Source organism: Hyposmocoma kahamanoa, unplaced genomic scaffold (assembly GCF_003589595.1).
Source record: "Hyposmocoma kahamanoa isolate Upper Pololo Valley unplaced genomic scaffold, ASM358959v1 92, whole genome shotgun sequence".
Classification (NCBI taxonomy): Eukaryota; Metazoa; Arthropoda; class Insecta; order Lepidoptera; family Cosmopterigidae; genus Hyposmocoma; species Hyposmocoma kahamanoa.
The window spans coordinates 16,323,577-16,342,142 of record NW_020654748.1 but is presented as its reverse complement, the minus strand read 5'-3'; the positions used below and the strand labels follow the sequence as shown (position 1 = coordinate 16,342,142).

Sequence of the window (18,566 nt, the reverse complement as noted above, 5' to 3'; positions counted from 1 at the left end):
CTCGCTTTTAAAAATAGCTTTTGTTTAAGTAAATACATGAAACTAAAGTAAAGGAAATAATACCAAATTAATATTAATTTGCGAAAAATGAGCGGAAAACATTTTTTAAATGTCATTAATTTTTACGACAACGTGCAAAGGTTACATTACACTGCATTTGCTAGAGATGAGGTATACCGATAAAAAGTTTTCGATAATTCAATGAAAAAATGTATAGCGCGTGTATTTATTCTTAAAATATGAACATTAATCATAGACAATGAATTGACATGTAAGTAAACTTTTTTGAAATCTATAAATTATTAATGATATGATAAATGTTATTAGAAATTGACTAAAATATCAATTAAAATTGCATCTGAATTATAGTTGTGTGTTCTATGCCTATATTATACAAAACACTTCACACATCTATTGTATGATTTGGAATACGTGACAAAAATAAAACTAATATAACTATAAAACAAATATACTAAGAGTCAATCGACTTTACCTCATCCCTATGACAAACGTCAAATGATTTGTCACAGGGATCATCCTAGTTGTATTTAGTATAGTTGGTACGTTACACAATTCATATAAATGATATGTAAAATTAGGAAAACTCATTTCCATTGCGTTCCGGTTTAATGTAAATTGAGTTGTAACCGCAAATTAACTAAATGAATAATACAGGTCAAAGGTCAAAGGAAATTACATTAGAAATTTGATACGTCCTTTATCCATTTATTTGCAGAAAGCTAGATTTTTATGTGATTTTTGAGTTTATCACGGTTCAAGAGTGTTTATAGCAGTTGAGCTCCTTGTGCTCCTGTTAATAGTAGTAGAGTTCCTTGTGAAAGAATTCTTCTAGGGAAGTATTGCCATCTTATTTATTTCTGTTTCTGTGTTCCGGTTTTGAAGGGTAAGGGTACCGGTAAAATTACTTGAAATAGTTTTAACTTATGTCTCGGAGTGACGGGCGCAGCGGGTGTGCCCTTCAGGACTTTGCAACTTAAAGCTCTGAGTGGTAATGGAATTGTCATAGACACACGTACCGCTTACAGCCAGGAATACGACTTGTTGGTAAAAATAGTCGATATTTTTTAGGTTTTTTGTCAAACCAATAACAATAAAGTATTTTTTCCTTACAGATGGCACTACGGTGTTAAAAACCAAAAATAAGGATCTACAACAAGCACAGAAAAATAAGGTCCGCTGGTCCTTTCCGTAACTTAGTTGGCATAGAGTCTAGCACGGTCTGCTAGAGGACGCTGGTTCGAATCCAGCCGAATGGAAGGATTTTTTCTAAGTGTTCGATCTTTGTATTAATAATTACAACAAACTAGTGGAGTAATTTCACAAAAAAAAAATGGAAATGATATTCCATTTTTTTTTGTGAAATGGTGAAACATCCTGACATTCAATAAGCTTAATTACAATTATTATTATATCTCCAGTCAGCTGCTGGTAGCTGTAAGGTACCTGGCGGAGTGAAGAAAAAGTCGTTAAAAACCAAGAACAACAATCTACAACAAGTACATAGAAAAATTCATTCGTCAGGTCGCCTGGACTTTGTTGGTATAGCGTCTAGCACGGTTTGCTAGAAGATGCTGATTCGAAACCAGCTGGATCGAAGGATTTTTTTCTAAGTGTCCGATTTTTGTATTAATAACTATAAGAGTTCTGGTTGTACTAGGCTCTTCCATAGGCCAAGATGTCGCACAAATTTAAGGCTACATTATTTTTTATCACGAGCAATAACACTGTATAAGGAGTATCAGAGTGAAATTGATCTAAATTGTACTGCCGTTTCTATAATAAAGAAAGTGATATGATAAGTTTATAATGATTGTACTTTTGTATCGTCATGCCTAACTAAATATTATTGTATTTCTTTTAGTGCATGCTGTGCCCTCCTTTAAGAGGGAGCAGAGGAAAAATTCCTAATCTTAGATTTGATTTTAGAGGGGTATATCCACTTTAAAGTTAAAAATAAAATATTGTATGAGTAAATACACGATATATTCAAGCATAGACATTAATCAGAAACATAAAACAATAAAGTTTCCTCTATAGATAAAAATCACGAAATGACCTCTAATTTTCACATTTTTTCGATTTATCCTCGAAATGTTATTAGGACAAAAATTAGATAATTAATTATATTTATGCATGATCGACAACTGTCACTACGGATTTTTTTTAATCCCTTTAGTTTTAGAGTTATTCCGCTAAAACGAATTTGGTACTTTTAATACGCAAAATTCAACATCTCCTGTCGCATGTCACGCGAACTTCAGGCATATATTTGTTTCACAAATTTGGGCGAAGCCAACGTCAAAACTTTTTTTGGCATGCTCCCTCTTAAGTAATGGGATACTTAGTTTAAAACCATACCTGCATAATTATAGTGTACTCATTGTTGTGAGAGCCTGATTAAATAAATAAAAAACAAACCATTTATATAACTTTTGACATATGCATGCCTCCGAAGTTCCATAATTATGGACATACAAATAGAAAAAAATGCAATACTTCCTGGACTCTTTTATTTTGTAATTTTAGTGAAGCGACATGCTGTTTAGCGCCGATTTTTATCGAGTCAACAGATTATGTAACGAAGATTATTCAAGTTGGTAAATTTTGGTACCTGTCTAATAAATTATAATGAAATGAAATAAATTATAAACAATTATAATGTAAATTAAAAAAAAATGTTACTGTTTATTATAACGAATCGTCGGATTCTTCTTCATATGAACGGGAATCATCACTTAAATCCATATTATATTAATTATGAATTCTTGAATACACAAATTGTCAGACGCAACATCACGATCCCGATCAGACAATATTTTCTTTTTTGAACCCGCTCACATTAACGATTAAAAGTTCTTCATAAATAAAATCGATTGTTATAAAAAAATCGAATCAGAAATGCTTTTGGACATCACTAATTGATTAGAATTCGAGCTGTCAAAAGTTAAATAAATGGTTGGAAATTTGGGTCGTACCTATTCCAAAACTCTACTCAATGATCAAGTCAGGAATTGAGTATAATTTAAAGCACTAGAAATCATACTCGAGTCCTTGTCATTAGGGTCGTATTTCCAGTGCTTAAACTTCCAGTGGTCGCACCCTTGCGCCGCCGAACATAAGTAGTCGCGCGCGGTTTGTGAGACCGCAACTTTGCGCGTTCAGATTGAGAAGACAAATGAGTATCATCATGACGTTGTAGAGCATATAATAAAAATAAGTCTTTTGTCTGTATAAATGGTAATAAAAAACATTATTTACTTATTATTTTTTAATTTGTACTTATTAATCAAACAGTCTACAAAACTTCAAAATTTTAGTCATATGACACAAAACAACGTTAGAAATCAAGAAAATAACAAAACAAGATGAAATTTTCTATCTTAATCGTTAATAGACATCACAATTATTACTAAGACTAATCAAAATTATTATCAATAATAATTGCACAATTTATTTAGTTTATAGTTTTTGTAAAATGACTAAAATAAGGTCGCTGCGGTCCCTGAGACTGTGCGCGACCACTGGAAGGTTAAAATCATACTCGAGTCCTGACTTGAGCATTAAGTAGAGCTCTGGAATACGACCCTAAGAGGATGGAAAAAAGTAAGTTGGACGGAGTATAAGTGGTGGAGTAATTTCACAAAAAATAATTGAATATTATGGTGGTGAAATATCCTGACATCAATAAACTTAATTACAATGAAGTATCTATTACATAATAAAAGAAACGATCTTTAGCTTCTTTCGATTACCTTCTAGAGTTCCACACCTATATTATGTATCTAGCTAGGTATGTTAACAGTCGAAGACGTAAGATTTTGTAACTCATGTTACGTGTAGTACCTTCACGTGAGGCTTAAGGTAGAGGCGGTGACCCGTGACTATACATGTGAGTCACGGCCACATCGCTCTGACTAACACTAGACGTGTATGTAACTAAATGACACTTATCTCTTCTGCATACAATGAATACATAAGTGTGTACGGACGAAGGCACATCAGACTACACACTTTTGTTCGAAAATCTCCTCCAGTGCAACGGTACAAGATACGTCAATGTGTAGCTTGATGTGCTGGCGTGTGTACGTGACTGTACATTAAAAAGGTACAGTCATCTTAATAAGGCGCTGTTCATCTACATTTCGTTTTACTTAATAAGTTAGTGTTGGGTAGGATATGAAATTAAAACGAGTTTAAGGGACCTACTCCTACCTCATTTGAAAAAATGATGCGGTACAATGTCCTTCTTCAAATGAGGTGAGGTAATGGTAAGAATGTTTGCACCTAGGGCAATAACTCAACAGACAGGGAATAATTAAGCACATTTTCATAACTTGATGATATCAATCAATTGGATAAGTTAAGTGTTATGACATAGTGTATTAAATGTTAATTTGATTTAGTACTCTGGTAGCATGATCATATGATGTAAAATCAGCTAAAAACCGGGCAGTGCAGAACCAATCATTGTTGCAGTTGTTGAACTCGAAGCAGTTCAACATTTTAATGACATGAGGGGTTGTGACAAACTAACCAAGCGAGTGGTACAAATGAGATGCCTCGTGCATGAGTAACTCAACACTATAATAAGTAACGGCAGAATAAACTCAAAACTCATGTGAATCTCAGGTTGTTTTCTTCTTATCACAACGTTGGCATATATTAGGGGTTAAAGTATGAAATTGCCGTTTTATTGCAATAGGTTCTTTGAATTTTCATAGAATCTTCATGGTTTGAGGTTTTCGAATGAAACTTTTTCAAATGGTTTCTGTGATTTTTTTTTAATTTGAAACATTTGAATATCGACTTTCAATTGTTTTTGTTATTCAATTTAGACAAGAAAGATGGATACTGCGAAAATTCGAGTGATTTTTGAATACGAGTTCCGACGCGGAACTAACGCGGCAGAAACAGCCCGCAATATCAATGCTGCGTTTGGAGAGGGGTCTACTAATGAACGCACCGTGCGATTTTGGTTTAAACGCTTTCGTGATGGAAATTTCGACTTAAAGAACGAGTCACGAGGAAGACCGCCCACACAGGTGAATAACGATGAATTAAGAGAGATAGTGGAAGCCGATCCTAGGCAAACTACCCAGGAATTAGCGGCATGGTTTAACGTTACTTTACTCACAATATTGACTCACTTGCGTCAAATCAATAAAATAAAAAAATACGAAAAATGGGTGCCTTATGATTTGACTGATCTGCAGAAAGAAACGCGTGTTGAAACTTGTGTTGCCTTGTTGAACCGGTACAGAAATGAAGGAATATTGGATCGAATTGTAACATGTGATGAAAAGTGGATTCTTTATGATAACCGGAAAAGAAAAATGCAATGGCTGACCCCAGGTCAAATGCCACAACAGTGTCCTAAAGCAAAACTTACCAATAAAAAGGTAATGGTAACTGTTTGGTGGTCTCAGCATGGTGTTATTCACTATAGTTTTCTCCGATCTGGTCAAGCAATAACGGCAGATGTCTATTGTGCCGAACTCCGAACCATGTTGACAAAACTAGCAGTAAAACAGCCCCGACTCATGAATCGATCTTCACCATTATTGCTCCACGACAACGCGAGACCTCACACAGCACGAGAAACCATTGACCCTTCAGGAACTGCAGTTAGAAACCATTCGTCATCCTCCGTATTCACCAGACCTTGCTCCAACGGACTACCATTTTTTTCGTGATTTGGACAATTATCTACGTGACAAGAAGTTTTCTTCCCAGGAGGCAGTACAAAATGCTTTCACACAGTTTGTGCAGTCTAGATCGTCGGAGTTCTATCGCAAAGGCATTAATAACCTTCCCATTAGATGGCAGCAATGTATAGATAATAATGACAACTATTTTGATTAAAAAAATTTGTTAAAAATTTAAAAAATAAACAATTTAGATTTTCAGTACAAATCGGCAATTTCATACTTTAACCCCTATTATTATAAAGAAATGTGTGAAAGCATTTGCCAATCAGCGTGTGGTTAGGTAACCCAGAGAGGTTCTTTTCGTGCATCCTATTTCAGTTTAGACTTATAACTATACTTACAACTACTCAAATATGATAACTATATAATACTTTTGATGTCTCTAGATAAGTGGTTCCTAGATTTATTTCGGACATGAACACTCAAATAGGTACTTTTACTCGCAAACATCGCATTTCAAATCTTTTGTATTGAAAGCTTTCCAACTTTTTTTTCGGGGCTCCCGGCAGTTCTTTGCACACTGACCTCTTGTATTATCATATAGGGGTTCGTATGGACCGCTTTGGAAAGCTTGGCACTAGATGATCAGCTACTTTTTGAGTTGAATGTACAGACATTGTTCTTAGCATTGTTGTCAATAGTTTTTAAAATCTTAAGTATCTATATCTTAAGTATAAAGCTGAGCGTGCGTGATTAACGACTTTTTTCCTTTGAACGTTTCCATCATGCAACTACGCCAGATAATACTGCCGCCGCGGCCGTTAGCTAGAAAAGCGCTTTTAACAAAAACTCAAAACCGAGAAAATAATGTTTAAAGGAATTAAATGCAAAAATATCTGCTGTTTCCAAACGAAAAAACTTAGACACTTTTGACTTATATAATACGTAAAATATAGAATTGAAACATTTTAATATTTATGCTTCATTATTTAATTATAACCCGTTTTCATTTTCAACTTAGTAAAAAATGTTCGTGAAATGTCGTAGTTTGATATTTTCAAGATTTTTATTACTTAAATGACAGGTAACATTTCCACTTTATTTTCAATTTATGTGAGCATCTTGGGAAATTAACATACTATACATATAAAGGTATGTAGACCTTTAACTGAGGAAGATTTAGGAAGTTAAATGTCACTTGCGTCTTTTCATTTACTCAAGTGATTGAAATGTGTAGTTAAAAGGAAATGACGTATATGTGCAATTACTTCTTTTGTAGCAATTTGTTTTGTAAATGCGTCCATTTAACTTATTTTGACCATAAAAGGGTGGGTACTTACGCCCTTTTCTCTTACGGTAACTTAATACCTAATCTGCCAGGGAAAAAAATAAGTGGCAGATTCGTTTTTTTTGCTGATCACGGCAGTATATTTAACTAGTTTTTTGAAAAAGTGTCACATGTGCCCTTTCAACTAGTGGCGGCAGAAAAGTACATTGGGAAATATGGATTTCTTAAATTACAACTTCTCCCATGCAAATCAGCATTTACTATTAAATTTCATTTTATACCTACTGGTATCAGTAACCTGCCTGTATATAGGTAAAAGTTAGATAGATAGATACAAACAACAATATAATACAGTAAATGGATTAAAAGAGAGACACAGAAATCAAAATTAAAGAGAATAAATCAAAACACAAACAACAAGAAATTAAATTAAAAAAAATACTTACAAACAAACTTCTAATTTAATTACCGACAGCATGTGTGTGCTGCAGCAGGCCAAAAAGGTCGTGGCTCAGGGTAAGCCACCACTTTCGAGGGTAGCGCGTTGCGGTGCATCAAAAGCAAAAACATGTGAAGGAAATGTAGTGTGCATATGTGTCAGTATTGATGTGAGTGTTATTTAGATTAAATAAATAAAAAAAATACAATTTTAATATTAAAATGATAAAATTGTAATACAAATTCATATTTGAGATTATAATTAAAATAATAATAAATCAGTTCAGTTCAGTAATGAATCATTTAAAAGCAATGAAAGTCATTGAATTTTGGATACATACTTTTGTAGTTTCTTTGGATACTCCAAGAATGGTTAATTGTAGCGGAATTTTTATTTAACGAGTACTTAATAAAGAATGTATATATTAGCCATGTAGCGTATTACCATATTATTACAATATCTTTCCTAACTTTACCTAGGAGATATATTGAAGGAGATAACGATGCACTGGCGACAAGGTTAACGCCTAAATGCCTAACTAATGATCACCATCAGTATTACAGTCATTGCTTGCCTTTCATACATCTCACTCAGCTATTGCACTACATAGCAAGTCGCCTAACAAATTTGATAGAGGATAGCTATAATAATATGTGCCAGACAACCACACTAATTAGGGTATCCCCTGTGTTATGAGTACCAGAGCAACGGAGTTCAACCTGGGGCACTACTTAGAACACTCAGACCAGAATTAAATTAGAAAAGTTTATTTCCGTAATCGGTACTACCGGGTATCGAATCCGTGACCTCCGCATCCAATGCCCACAGTATATATCGTTGGGCCACCGAGGTCGTCATAATGCTACTGTAGACATCGCATATCAGCTTCTACAACTTTATTGGTCATGGCAGCTCGCATCACCTCAAATCGAATCTAGAAATTCAAATTGAAATATTTTTTGTAGTTTTAGACGCATTTTCTAAATGTATTCGATATCAGCAACAACTAGAAGTTAAAATTTCAATTACCCTCATATCATAGAAAATTATTATTATACATATATAAATATGTATATTAATATATATTATTTCTTTATTTAAAGAAATAACTTTTCAGTTTCTGACTTAGCGCTTTTATTTAGCGTCGCTTTCATTGACCTACCATTCGCTCTATACTAATTGGGGTGGATCATTTCGTTCACGGTAATCATACTGTATTTACTACATTGGTAAGTAAGAACAACATGTTCTGGTATGTTTACTACTTCTTAATAATTTTATTTAGTTTTCTAATGTTTTAATAAAAATAAGACGATTTTTGCAATTTTCATTAAATCAGCATATATCAAATGTCAGTTCGTATGAAAATATTTTCTATTTAATATGTGATTTTGTAACAACAAGATTTTAAAAATTTCAAATGCGACCAATTTATTCAGTAGGTACTTTCGGTTACTCATCACGACCAATGCACATTGGTACCAATAAATGTAATTACAAGAATGATTAATTGAGAATTTTAATTTAACGAGTACTTAATAAAGAATTGAAATTGAAGAACTGGAAGGGTCAAACCTCGTAACTTAGATTTTAAACAAAGATTTAATGACAAAATTGTAAACACAGACGCAGAAGTTGCTAAAATATTTGAAATTTTTTTTACTGACATTCCAATTTTGACTAAGTCGTTAAATTCATCCCCCACTGTCGCTGAATCCTTACAAAAACAAAATGATGCAGTTAATTTTCTAATTTAAAGTTCCGTCATGTATTTCCAAACGATATTGTTAAAGCCTTAACTCTATAGCCTAGACATAAAAAATACTGCTGACCTTGATGGTCTTTCAGTCAGAGTAATTGGTTCTATAGTTGATTGTATTGCGCCTTACTTAGTCTTTGTCTTTAATAAATGTGTTGATGATGGTGTGTTTCCTGACCTCATGAAGCAAAGTAAAGTTATTCCACTTTTCAAATCTGGTAGTATGTCAGACCCCACCAATTTCAGACCTATTTCAATACTACCAACATTCAGTAAAATCTTTGAAAAAATGATTCTAAGTCAGATATGTACACATTTTTATAGTAATAACTTAATGCCTCCTAAACAATTTGGTTTCACTCGGGTTGGCTCTACAACCGATGCTGGTGTTGAGTTGATGAAACATATATTCGATGCATGGCAAGACTCACAAGACGTTATTGGTGTATTCTGTGACCTTTCCAAGGCTTTTGATTGTGTGCACCATGATACTTTGGCCAGGAAACTTCGCCATTATGGTGTGGCGGGACGTGACCGGGACCTTCTTAAATCGTATTTGAGTGATAGGGTCCAGAGGGTCGATGTTAACGGTACGAGATCATCAGGGTCTGCAATAAGCATGGGTATCTCTCAAGGTTCAATACTAGGTCCACTTTTGTGTTTAGTTAACATTAATGACTTACCTAGCGTCATGGAGAGTTTAAAACATGAGATAGTATTGTTTGCTGATGATACTTCATTTTAAAGTTAAAAGGCACCAATGTTCCTACGACGATGTGAACAATACTATATCTAAAGTAGTTGATTGGTTTGCTGTTAATAACCTGCTTCTTAATGAGAAAAAACAAATTGTGTGAAATTTCAGTCTCTATAACATTAGAGACTGTTAGAGAGACGGTTACATACAAACACCCACATATAAGTAAGTTATCAAAACGGCTCAGCTCTGCAGAGAACGCGATTAAAAAAATACGGAAACTTTCAGACGTCGAAACCGTTAGATTGGTTTACTTCAGCTATTTTCACAATCTAATGACATACGGCATTTTGCTTTGGGGCAATGCCGCCGATATCAATAGAATCTTTGTCCTGCAGAAACATGCGGTTAGGGCAATTTACAATCTGGGCCCCAGAGTACCTTTGAGAGATAAGTTTAAGGAAATTAATATTCTTACACTAGCGTCACAGTACATCAATGAAAATGTAATTTATGATAAGAGGAATAGTTATAGAATAATTTTTGAAAAATAGTGACAGACATAACATTAATACGAGAAATAAAAATAAACTAGCTGTTCTTGATAGTCGTCTTTCCAAAGTGACAAATTCATGTAAGGGGCAAGAAATACGCTTTTATAACAAGATTCTGGTTGATATACAAAATTTGCCATTCACGAGGTTTAAAACTATAGTGAACAAAAACTTTATACTAAAGGTTATTATACAACTTCTGCATACTTGGATGACAAAAAAAAAATCCGTGGTAGTAACCCGTTTAGCTCATGGAGATAGTCTCGATCTCTGATGTTTGAAAGCAAAACAAAAAATATATTGTTAATGTTGATTGTGTACAAATGTCATTTACAAAGAGCAACCCTTTGAGTTTCTTGCTCGTTCTTCTCAAGGGAATCTGCCTTACGAATGAGCGGTAGAGTCTAACCAATGTGACGATTTCAAGTGTAATAATGCTTACCTATGAAATAAAGATTATTTTTGATATGATTTTGAATATATATTAGCCATGAAGAGTACTAATGAGATACATATAAGGAACTAAAGTTAACACCCAAATGCCTAACTAATGATCACCATCCGTAATTACTACGGTCATTGCTTGCCTTCCTTACGAAGTCTCGTCTCACTCAGCAGTATCTTGATTAGCGAAGGCTAAGTCCCTTCGAGATTACGGACGTTGCAAACGTAGAAGTAAATAAAATATGTTTTTATTCACGATTAAGTCCCGATTTGAAAATCAAATAATACCGAAGCTAATGAAAACTCTATTTGTAATTACAAATACATAGCAAGGCGTGTAATGAATTTGACTGAGGGTAGCTGTAGAAAAGACGTAGTACTTATGTAAGTAAAAGCTTCAACGTAAAACTCACAAAAGTGTCTCCTTTAGTATTATATTATATATATATAAGTATTATTATAGATATAGATAGGTATGTACGTGTTTAATAATATAATCATAATGCTTGTCACATGAGCAGGCAGTGAATTAATGTCTATTTAGACCCCGATTAGGATGTCTTGACTCTTGTAGGACCACGGCAGGCGACAAGCGGCAGGCAACAGGGTCACCCTGACTATTGTCTCATGGTTTATTGCGTTAGAAACTTGAATTTAATTTACATGTTATAATAATGTCTGCACCAAATTACAGCTACCCACTACTACACATATTATAATATGATACGAGTACACATAAGTGTTTATATACATATTATTATTACTCAATATTATTGTTATAATAGTAAATGTGGGTGCTGAATAAAACAAAAAAAAATATTGATAATTTATTTCATTTCAAAATGGCAGCGCGAACTGTAACTCTTTAACTTATAAAATTAAAACATTTGAAATTTAATCTGTAAATATTACATACGTCTTGCATAATATAACGAGTTAACGCTTTTTCCATAAACAAAAAATACAGTTTGAAAATAAATATGCTTAAAACATACTTTTGTCCATTGAGACAATATTTTGAGACCGTCCAAGAAATCGTTTATCGGGCAATCTCAAAATTTACTTAAGAGAGAGTATCACTTACTACCCTCCTTCGTTATTATAATTATATATCTCGCCATACGAGCAAAATTTTCTTATATATTTAAAGATTTACCGTCATCTTTCTCGTCATCAAGTACTCTTGGATGAACTGAGATTTGACCAAGACTTTTCGTCATAGGCTTAATTTGTTTTTTTAACAGGTGATCCAATTCGTCTAAAGATTTAATTTCTTTTAGGTCTCCGAAGTTGGAGCTACGTGCTCCACCAAGTCTGCCGTAATAGCGGTAAACATCCCTATTGGCTTGGCATTGGGCACAATTATAAGGTACTGGAACAGCGCCAGGGAAGTTTTGCTGGGCAGTTTGCATGTTATTATTGTTACCAGGGCAATATGGCACGAAGACTACCGGCACATATCCTATAATACCGTATGGAGCGTAGTTACCGACATTATTAGACGGCTGTTGACCTTGGCCTTGGGTTTCTGTTGTACCATTGCTACCGGGGTTCAAGAGGTAGCAAGGACACATTCCGGGACTAGGCACGATAGGCAGCGGGTATGGTATGACGTAGATAGGGAACGGTGGCATTTGACTACCCGGAGGGTTGGGTGGAGGCTGTACGCCTGTTCCAGATGGCTGCTGACCTGTGAAGAAGTATGGGTTTGTATTTATTTCTGGATCACAAACTGAATGTATAATTTATTAAGTATTACTTACGTAATTAGGCTATTATTGTTATGAGTCGGCGTTTAGTGAGATGTTTACGTACAACTATTTATCGGGTAGTATAATAGTAATTAGGTTTGAAATAAAATTTATCTTACCTTCAGGATATTGTCCAGGTTGGCCCGGTGTGACTGGCTGACCCGGTTGTCCTACGAAAGGAAAAAAATAATACGTCTGTTTATATGTCTTATTGTCTCTGTAGCTATTAAATGAAATCAAGCTTTTAAGTTCTTATCCACGTTATGTGTAGGATTTTTGGCAAAGGTGTACCGACGTAGTAAAGTCGCTTGTAAGTTTATGCATAATTTTCATGTAAAAATGAATTGCGATGTTTTTCTAATTCATATTTTTAAAGCTATTAAACTAATCTTTGAGTTAGTACATCTTATCTAATAAACTCACCAGGTTGTCCCAATTGCCCTGGTTGACCTGGGTATCCTGACTGGCCTGGTTGCCCTTGTTGACCGGTTTGACTTGGTTGACCAGGTTGTCCAGGGTATCCTGGCTGTCCTGGTTGTCCTGGTAGTCCTGGTTGCCCTTGCTGACCGGGTTGTCCTGGTTGACCTGCTTGTCCTGGATGCTCTGGGTATCCGGGTTGTCCTGGGCTGCCTGGCTGACCTGACTGGCCTGGGTAACCGGGTTGTCCTGGTGTTCCTGGTTGACCAGGCTGTCCCGGGTATCCTGGTTGTCCTGGTTGTCCAGGGTACCCTGGTTGATCGGGTTGTCCTGGTTGACCAGGTCGTCCTGGGTATCCTGGTTGTCCTGGTTGTCCCTGTTGACCGGGTTGGCCCTGTTGTACAGGGTATCCTGGTTGTCCAGGCTGACCAGTCTGTCCTGGTTGACCAAGTTGTCCTGGTTGCCCTGGTTGCCCTGGTTGCCCGGTTTGTCCTGGTTGACCAGGTTGTCCAGGGAGTCCATGTTGACCTGTTTGTCCTGGTTGTCCTGGGTGTCCCGGCTGTCCTGACTGTCCAGGTTGTCCTTGTTGACCTGGTTGTCCCGGTTGCCCTGGTTGTCCTGGTCGGCTTGGTAGTCCTGGTTGACCAGATGGCCCTGGGTATCCTGGTGGTCCTGTTTGACCGGATTGTCCTGGGTATACTGGCTGTCCTGATTGTCCTGGTTGAGTAGGCTGTCCGGACTGTCCAGGTTGTCCTTGTTGACCTGGTTGTCCCGGTAGCCCTGGTTGACCAGGTCGGCTTGGTTGTCCTGGTTGACCGGATGGCCCTGGGTATACTGGTTGTCCTGTTTGACCGGGTTGTCCTGGGTATCCTGGCTGCCCAGGCGGTCCTGGCTGACCAGGCTTCCCAGGCTGCCCTGTTTGCCCTTGCTGACCAGGTTGTCCAGGGAGTCCAGGTTGTCCTGGTTGCCCTGGTTGGCCTGGTAGACCGGGTTGCCCTGGTTGACCGGGTTGTCCCGGGTGGCCAGGTTGTCCTGGGAATCCTGGCTGTCCCGGCTGGCCTGGTCCTTGCACTTGTCCTGGTCCTTGTTGACCTGGTTGTCCTGGTTGACCAGATGGTCCTGGGTATCCTGGTTGTCCTGTTTGACCGGATTGTCCTGGTTGGCTAGGTTGTCCTGGGTATCCTGGCTGTCCTGGCTGGCCTGGTTGACCAGGCTGTCCTGGCTGTCCAGGTTGGCCTTGTTGACCTGGTAGTCCCGGTTGCCCTGATTGACCGGGTTGTCCCGGTTGACCAGGTTGCCCTGGGTATCCTGGCTGTCCTGGCTGGCCAGGTTGACCAGGCTGTCCTGGCTGTCCAGGTTGGCCTTGTTGACCTGGTTGTCCTGGTTGCCCTGGTTGACCGTGTTGTCCCGGTTGGCCAGGTAGTCCTGGATGTCCTGGCTGTCCTGGTTGACCAGGCTGTCCTGACTGTCCAGGTTGTCCTACTTGACCAGGGTATCCCGGTTGCCCTGGTTGACCTGGTCGGCTTGGTTGTCCTGGGTATCCTGGCTGTCCTGGCAGTCCTGGTTGACTAGGCTTCCCAGGCTGTCCTGTTTGCCCTTGCTGAGCTGGATGTTCTGTTTGACCTGGTTGTCCTGGTTGCCCGATTTGTCCTGGTTGACCAGGTTGTCCAGGTTGTCCAGGACGTCCAGGTTGACCTGGTTGTCCTGGTTGCCCTGGTTGACCTGGGTACCCTGGCTGTCCTGGTTGCCCTTGTTGACCTGGTTGCCCTGGTTGACCGGGTTGGCCTGGTTGACCGGGATGTCCAGGTTGCCCTGGGTATCCTGATTGTCCTGGGCGCCCTGGCTGACCCGGTTGCCCTTGTTGACCGGGTTGTCCTGTTTGGCCAGGTTGTCCTGGATACCCTGGTTGTCCTGACAGACCGGGTTGTCCTGGTTGACCAGGTTGTCCTGGATATCCTGGTTGTCCTGATTGACCAGGTTGTCCTGGATGACCGGGTTGTCCTGGGTATCCCGATTGTCCTGGTTGACCAGGAATTCCTGGCTGTCCTGGCTGAACTGGATGACCGGGTTGTCCTGGATATCCTGGTTGCCCTGGTTGACCAGGTTTTCCTGGCTGAACTGGCTGTCCTGGTTGCCCCTGTTGACCTGGTAGTCCTGGTTGCCCTGGTTGCCCAGGTTGACCTGGGTACCCAGGCTTTCCGGGTTGACCAGGCTGTCCTGGGTATCCTGGCTGTCCTGGTTGACCAGGCTGTCCTGATTGTCCTGGTTGACCAGGTTTTCCTGGCTGACCTGGTTGACCGGGTTGTCCTGGATGTCCTGGTTGTCCTGGTTGACCAGGTTTACCTGTCTGTCCTGGTTGCCCTGGTTGATTTGGCCCACCTGGTTGTCCTTTATGTAATAGATAAAATATTTTATTATTCATCATTTGTTAATAATATTTTTTTATTGTTTTTTTATTAACATTATGTTAATAATAATTTATAAAATAACCTTGTAATTAATTTTAAGTCTTTAATATAATGAAACAAAGCATACCTGGTTGTCCTGGCGATCCAGGTTGTCCGGGTTGACCGGGTTGTCCTGGTGTACCAGGTGGCCCCGGGGATCCTGGCTGGCCTTGCTGTCCTGGTTGTCCTGGGTAGCCAGATTGTCCTTTATGTAAGCGATTAATATTATTTTAATTTTTATTCACGTTTATACGAACAGCAATGATAAAGTAGTAGTAGTAGTACTTATAAATATGAAAATTTAGAATAATAATAGTATGTATTATACACACATCAAAAAAAGTTTGCGATCACATCGAAAAACTGAAATCTTTTTTGTTACTGTAGATTATATTATGATTTTTTCTTCTTTTTAGATTCTTTATTTAAAAATAAATTAGAACATAAAACAATGACCCCGTTCAATTGTTTTTTCATATAAAAAGGCTTTCAGTCCTAGCTTACGCTCATTCAGAAATCTGATTTAGTCAATTACAAGCGATTCAAGATATTTTTCGCGGAAAGTTGTGATTGAAAAATGCCAAGAGGATTATCAGAGGTTTCACGAGCTAGAATAGTAACTTTGAGGGAAGAAGGATACACCACGAGAGTAATAGCACGCAGACTTGCTATATCCCAATCCTGTGTCGTGGCTACGTTGCAGAGGTATCACGGAATGGGGAATTTAGCTGACCGACCCCGCAGCGGTCGCCCAACTGTTTTGACAGCTGCCCAAAAGCGCTATATTAGATTGCTGGCAGCCCGTGATCCAACAATCAACGCCACTAAAATAAAAGCAGAAGTCAGGGCCGCCTCTGGGCTTGAAGTTAGCACGCAGACCGTTCGCAATTGCTTGCACCAGGCTGGATTACGAGCACGGAGGTCTTGGCGAGCTCCGCTCAATTCCCGGCAACGTCAACAACGAAGATTGCAGTGTGATAGACTTCGGCAAAATGAAGAAGGTGAGGACGAAAACATTTGGCAAAACTGTCTCTTCGTTGACGAATCCCGAATCAGCACTCATCCAGATAACCGACGTGTCCGTGTCTGGAGAAGACCAGGCGACCGTGAAAGACAAAGAACTGCCACTGGAACAGTTCAGCAAGGCGGAAAATCGGTGTTCTTTTGGGGTGGCATTATGATTGGAGCTAGAACGCCTTTGATCCCGTATCGGGGCTTCATGACAGCAGACATGTACAAAGCAGTTGCTATTGATGATATCGTCAGACCATTCCGAGTAAACCATGGGCACCAATTTGTACTGGTTGATGATAATGCGCCCGCACATCGAGCTCAACGAGTCAATGCTGCTCTTCAAGAATACGATATCACACGATTAGACTGGCCTGCCGGCTCGCCCGACTTAAACCCAATAGAGCACGCGTGGGATGCTCTTAAACGAGCAGTATGGAACCGTGAGCCACGTCCCCAGACAGTTCCAGAGCTCAGGGAAGCCGCTATTGAAGAATGGGATAGGTTACCCCAGGAAATGCTGGATAACTTGATCCTCAGCATGCCCAGGAGGATCTTCGCATGTATTCGAGCCAGGGGAGGAGTTATTTTATATTGAATTCACACCTTTTAATAATAAATTGTTGTTTAAGTTTAATTAAACAGTCTTTTTCTTTCTATGAAATTTCTATCACTTTTACATTATGATCAATGGCTCAATTTTTTAAAATAAATAAAAAAAAATAGTTTTATATTTTAATTTCAAACAGGGTATTCCTATTTAAAGAAAGCATACAACATAGATTTTTTCTTGATAAAGTTAAATTTAAAGAATTATAGGAGCTTATGCTATTGATCGCAAACTTTTTTTGATGTGTGTATGTTATGTCAAATAATGATTTGTATGTAAACTGATTTTGGTGTGGGTTTGTGTTATTATTATATTGTGCCAATAAAAGTATGTTTATGTCTATAACGTACCGGGTTGTCCTGGGAATCCAGGTTGTCCGGGCTGACCGGGTTGTCCTGGTATGCCAGGCTGTCCTGGGAATCCTGGCTGTCCTGGAACTCCTGGCTGACCTGGTTGTCCAGGTTGTCCCGGACCACCAGGTTGACCTTAAAGTATAAATAATTGGAATTTGTAATTTTAATATCAAAGTAAGAAACTGAAAAAGATAACCTAGTTATGACTCAATGCCACCTTTAAAGAGAAAACTTTAAACAAAAATGGACTGTGACAAGTTGCTTTAGCACAAAAATTTTGAAGACACCAAATGGAGTAACTTAAATTTAATAGTGTGTTATTTATTTACTAGGTATTTTTATTTACTTGTGAATAAATCGTATAACATAATGTAATTTTTACGCAGATTGCTATGTATTATTGACTATGTACTTTATATATTAAGCACACTCCAGACACTCCATACAACAGTCGTACTTATTTACCTTCTACTACTACATGCAGCAAGGTGCTACCTACACACGTGCAAATGTGTGCGTGAAGGGGCAGGGTTACCCACCACTTTCTCGTACTATAACCTTACGTGGTCAGAGCGGCAACATAGCGAACATTCTAACGCAAATCTGTTATCTATAGTTCTACTAATATTCATTAGATATTTAAATCAATATAATAATATATTTTTCATTAATTGACTAACTATAATAACATTGGAGATTTATTTAAAAAATATATTAAAAGCACTTAAAATGTTATATTTTGGACGGGTATTTTAGGTAACCAAGGTATTTAAATTGCGTGTCCAAGGTTCCCTAGTTAATAATTAGGCATATACACTACACAATATTTATCGGAAATACATATTGAAAATTCGAGAATTTTTGTCTACTAGGTCACGAACTTATGGCGTTTATTATATTGATATAATAAATCTGTATTATATATTACTCTGCACTAAATAAATGTAGAAAACAATAACCGAATGAGTGTTTTACTTATTTCGTTTCATCTTCCGGAACACGAAAGAAACTCCTCTCTTTATCCAATTCATGACCGACCGATTATAAATAGTAATGTACAATGATGTTATATATTAACGTACAACTTTCGTAATAAGTAAATGAAAACTATATTCAAATACCAAAGC

General features: G+C 37.8%; 1 protein-coding gene across 1 annotated transcript in view; it reads right to left on the bottom strand.

Annotated features, from left to right (window-relative positions):
- Positions 1–11,677: 11,677 nt before the first annotated feature.
- Positions 11,678–18,566, bottom strand: part of LOC113236862 (collagen alpha-1(III) chain-like) — a 57,852-nt gene continuing 50,963 nt past the window's right edge. Inside the window, exons 14-22 of the mRNA XM_026473072.1 lie at positions 17,437–17,571; positions 15,554–15,670; positions 14,507–15,406; positions 14,291–14,461; positions 14,111–14,254; positions 13,871–14,077; positions 13,025–13,510; positions 12,721–12,771; positions 11,678–12,540 (exon numbers count right to left, since the gene is read on the bottom strand). Coding sequence (XP_026328857.1) covers positions 11,987–12,540; positions 12,721–12,771; positions 13,025–13,510; positions 13,871–14,077; positions 14,111–14,254; positions 14,291–14,461; positions 14,507–15,406; positions 15,554–15,670; positions 17,437–17,571 — 2,765 coding nt within the window. The 3' untranslated portion in view covers positions 11,678–11,986. The remainder of the gene's footprint in view (positions 12,541–12,720; positions 12,772–13,024; positions 13,511–13,870; positions 14,078–14,110; positions 14,255–14,290; positions 14,462–14,506; positions 15,407–15,553; positions 15,671–17,436; positions 17,572–18,566) is intronic.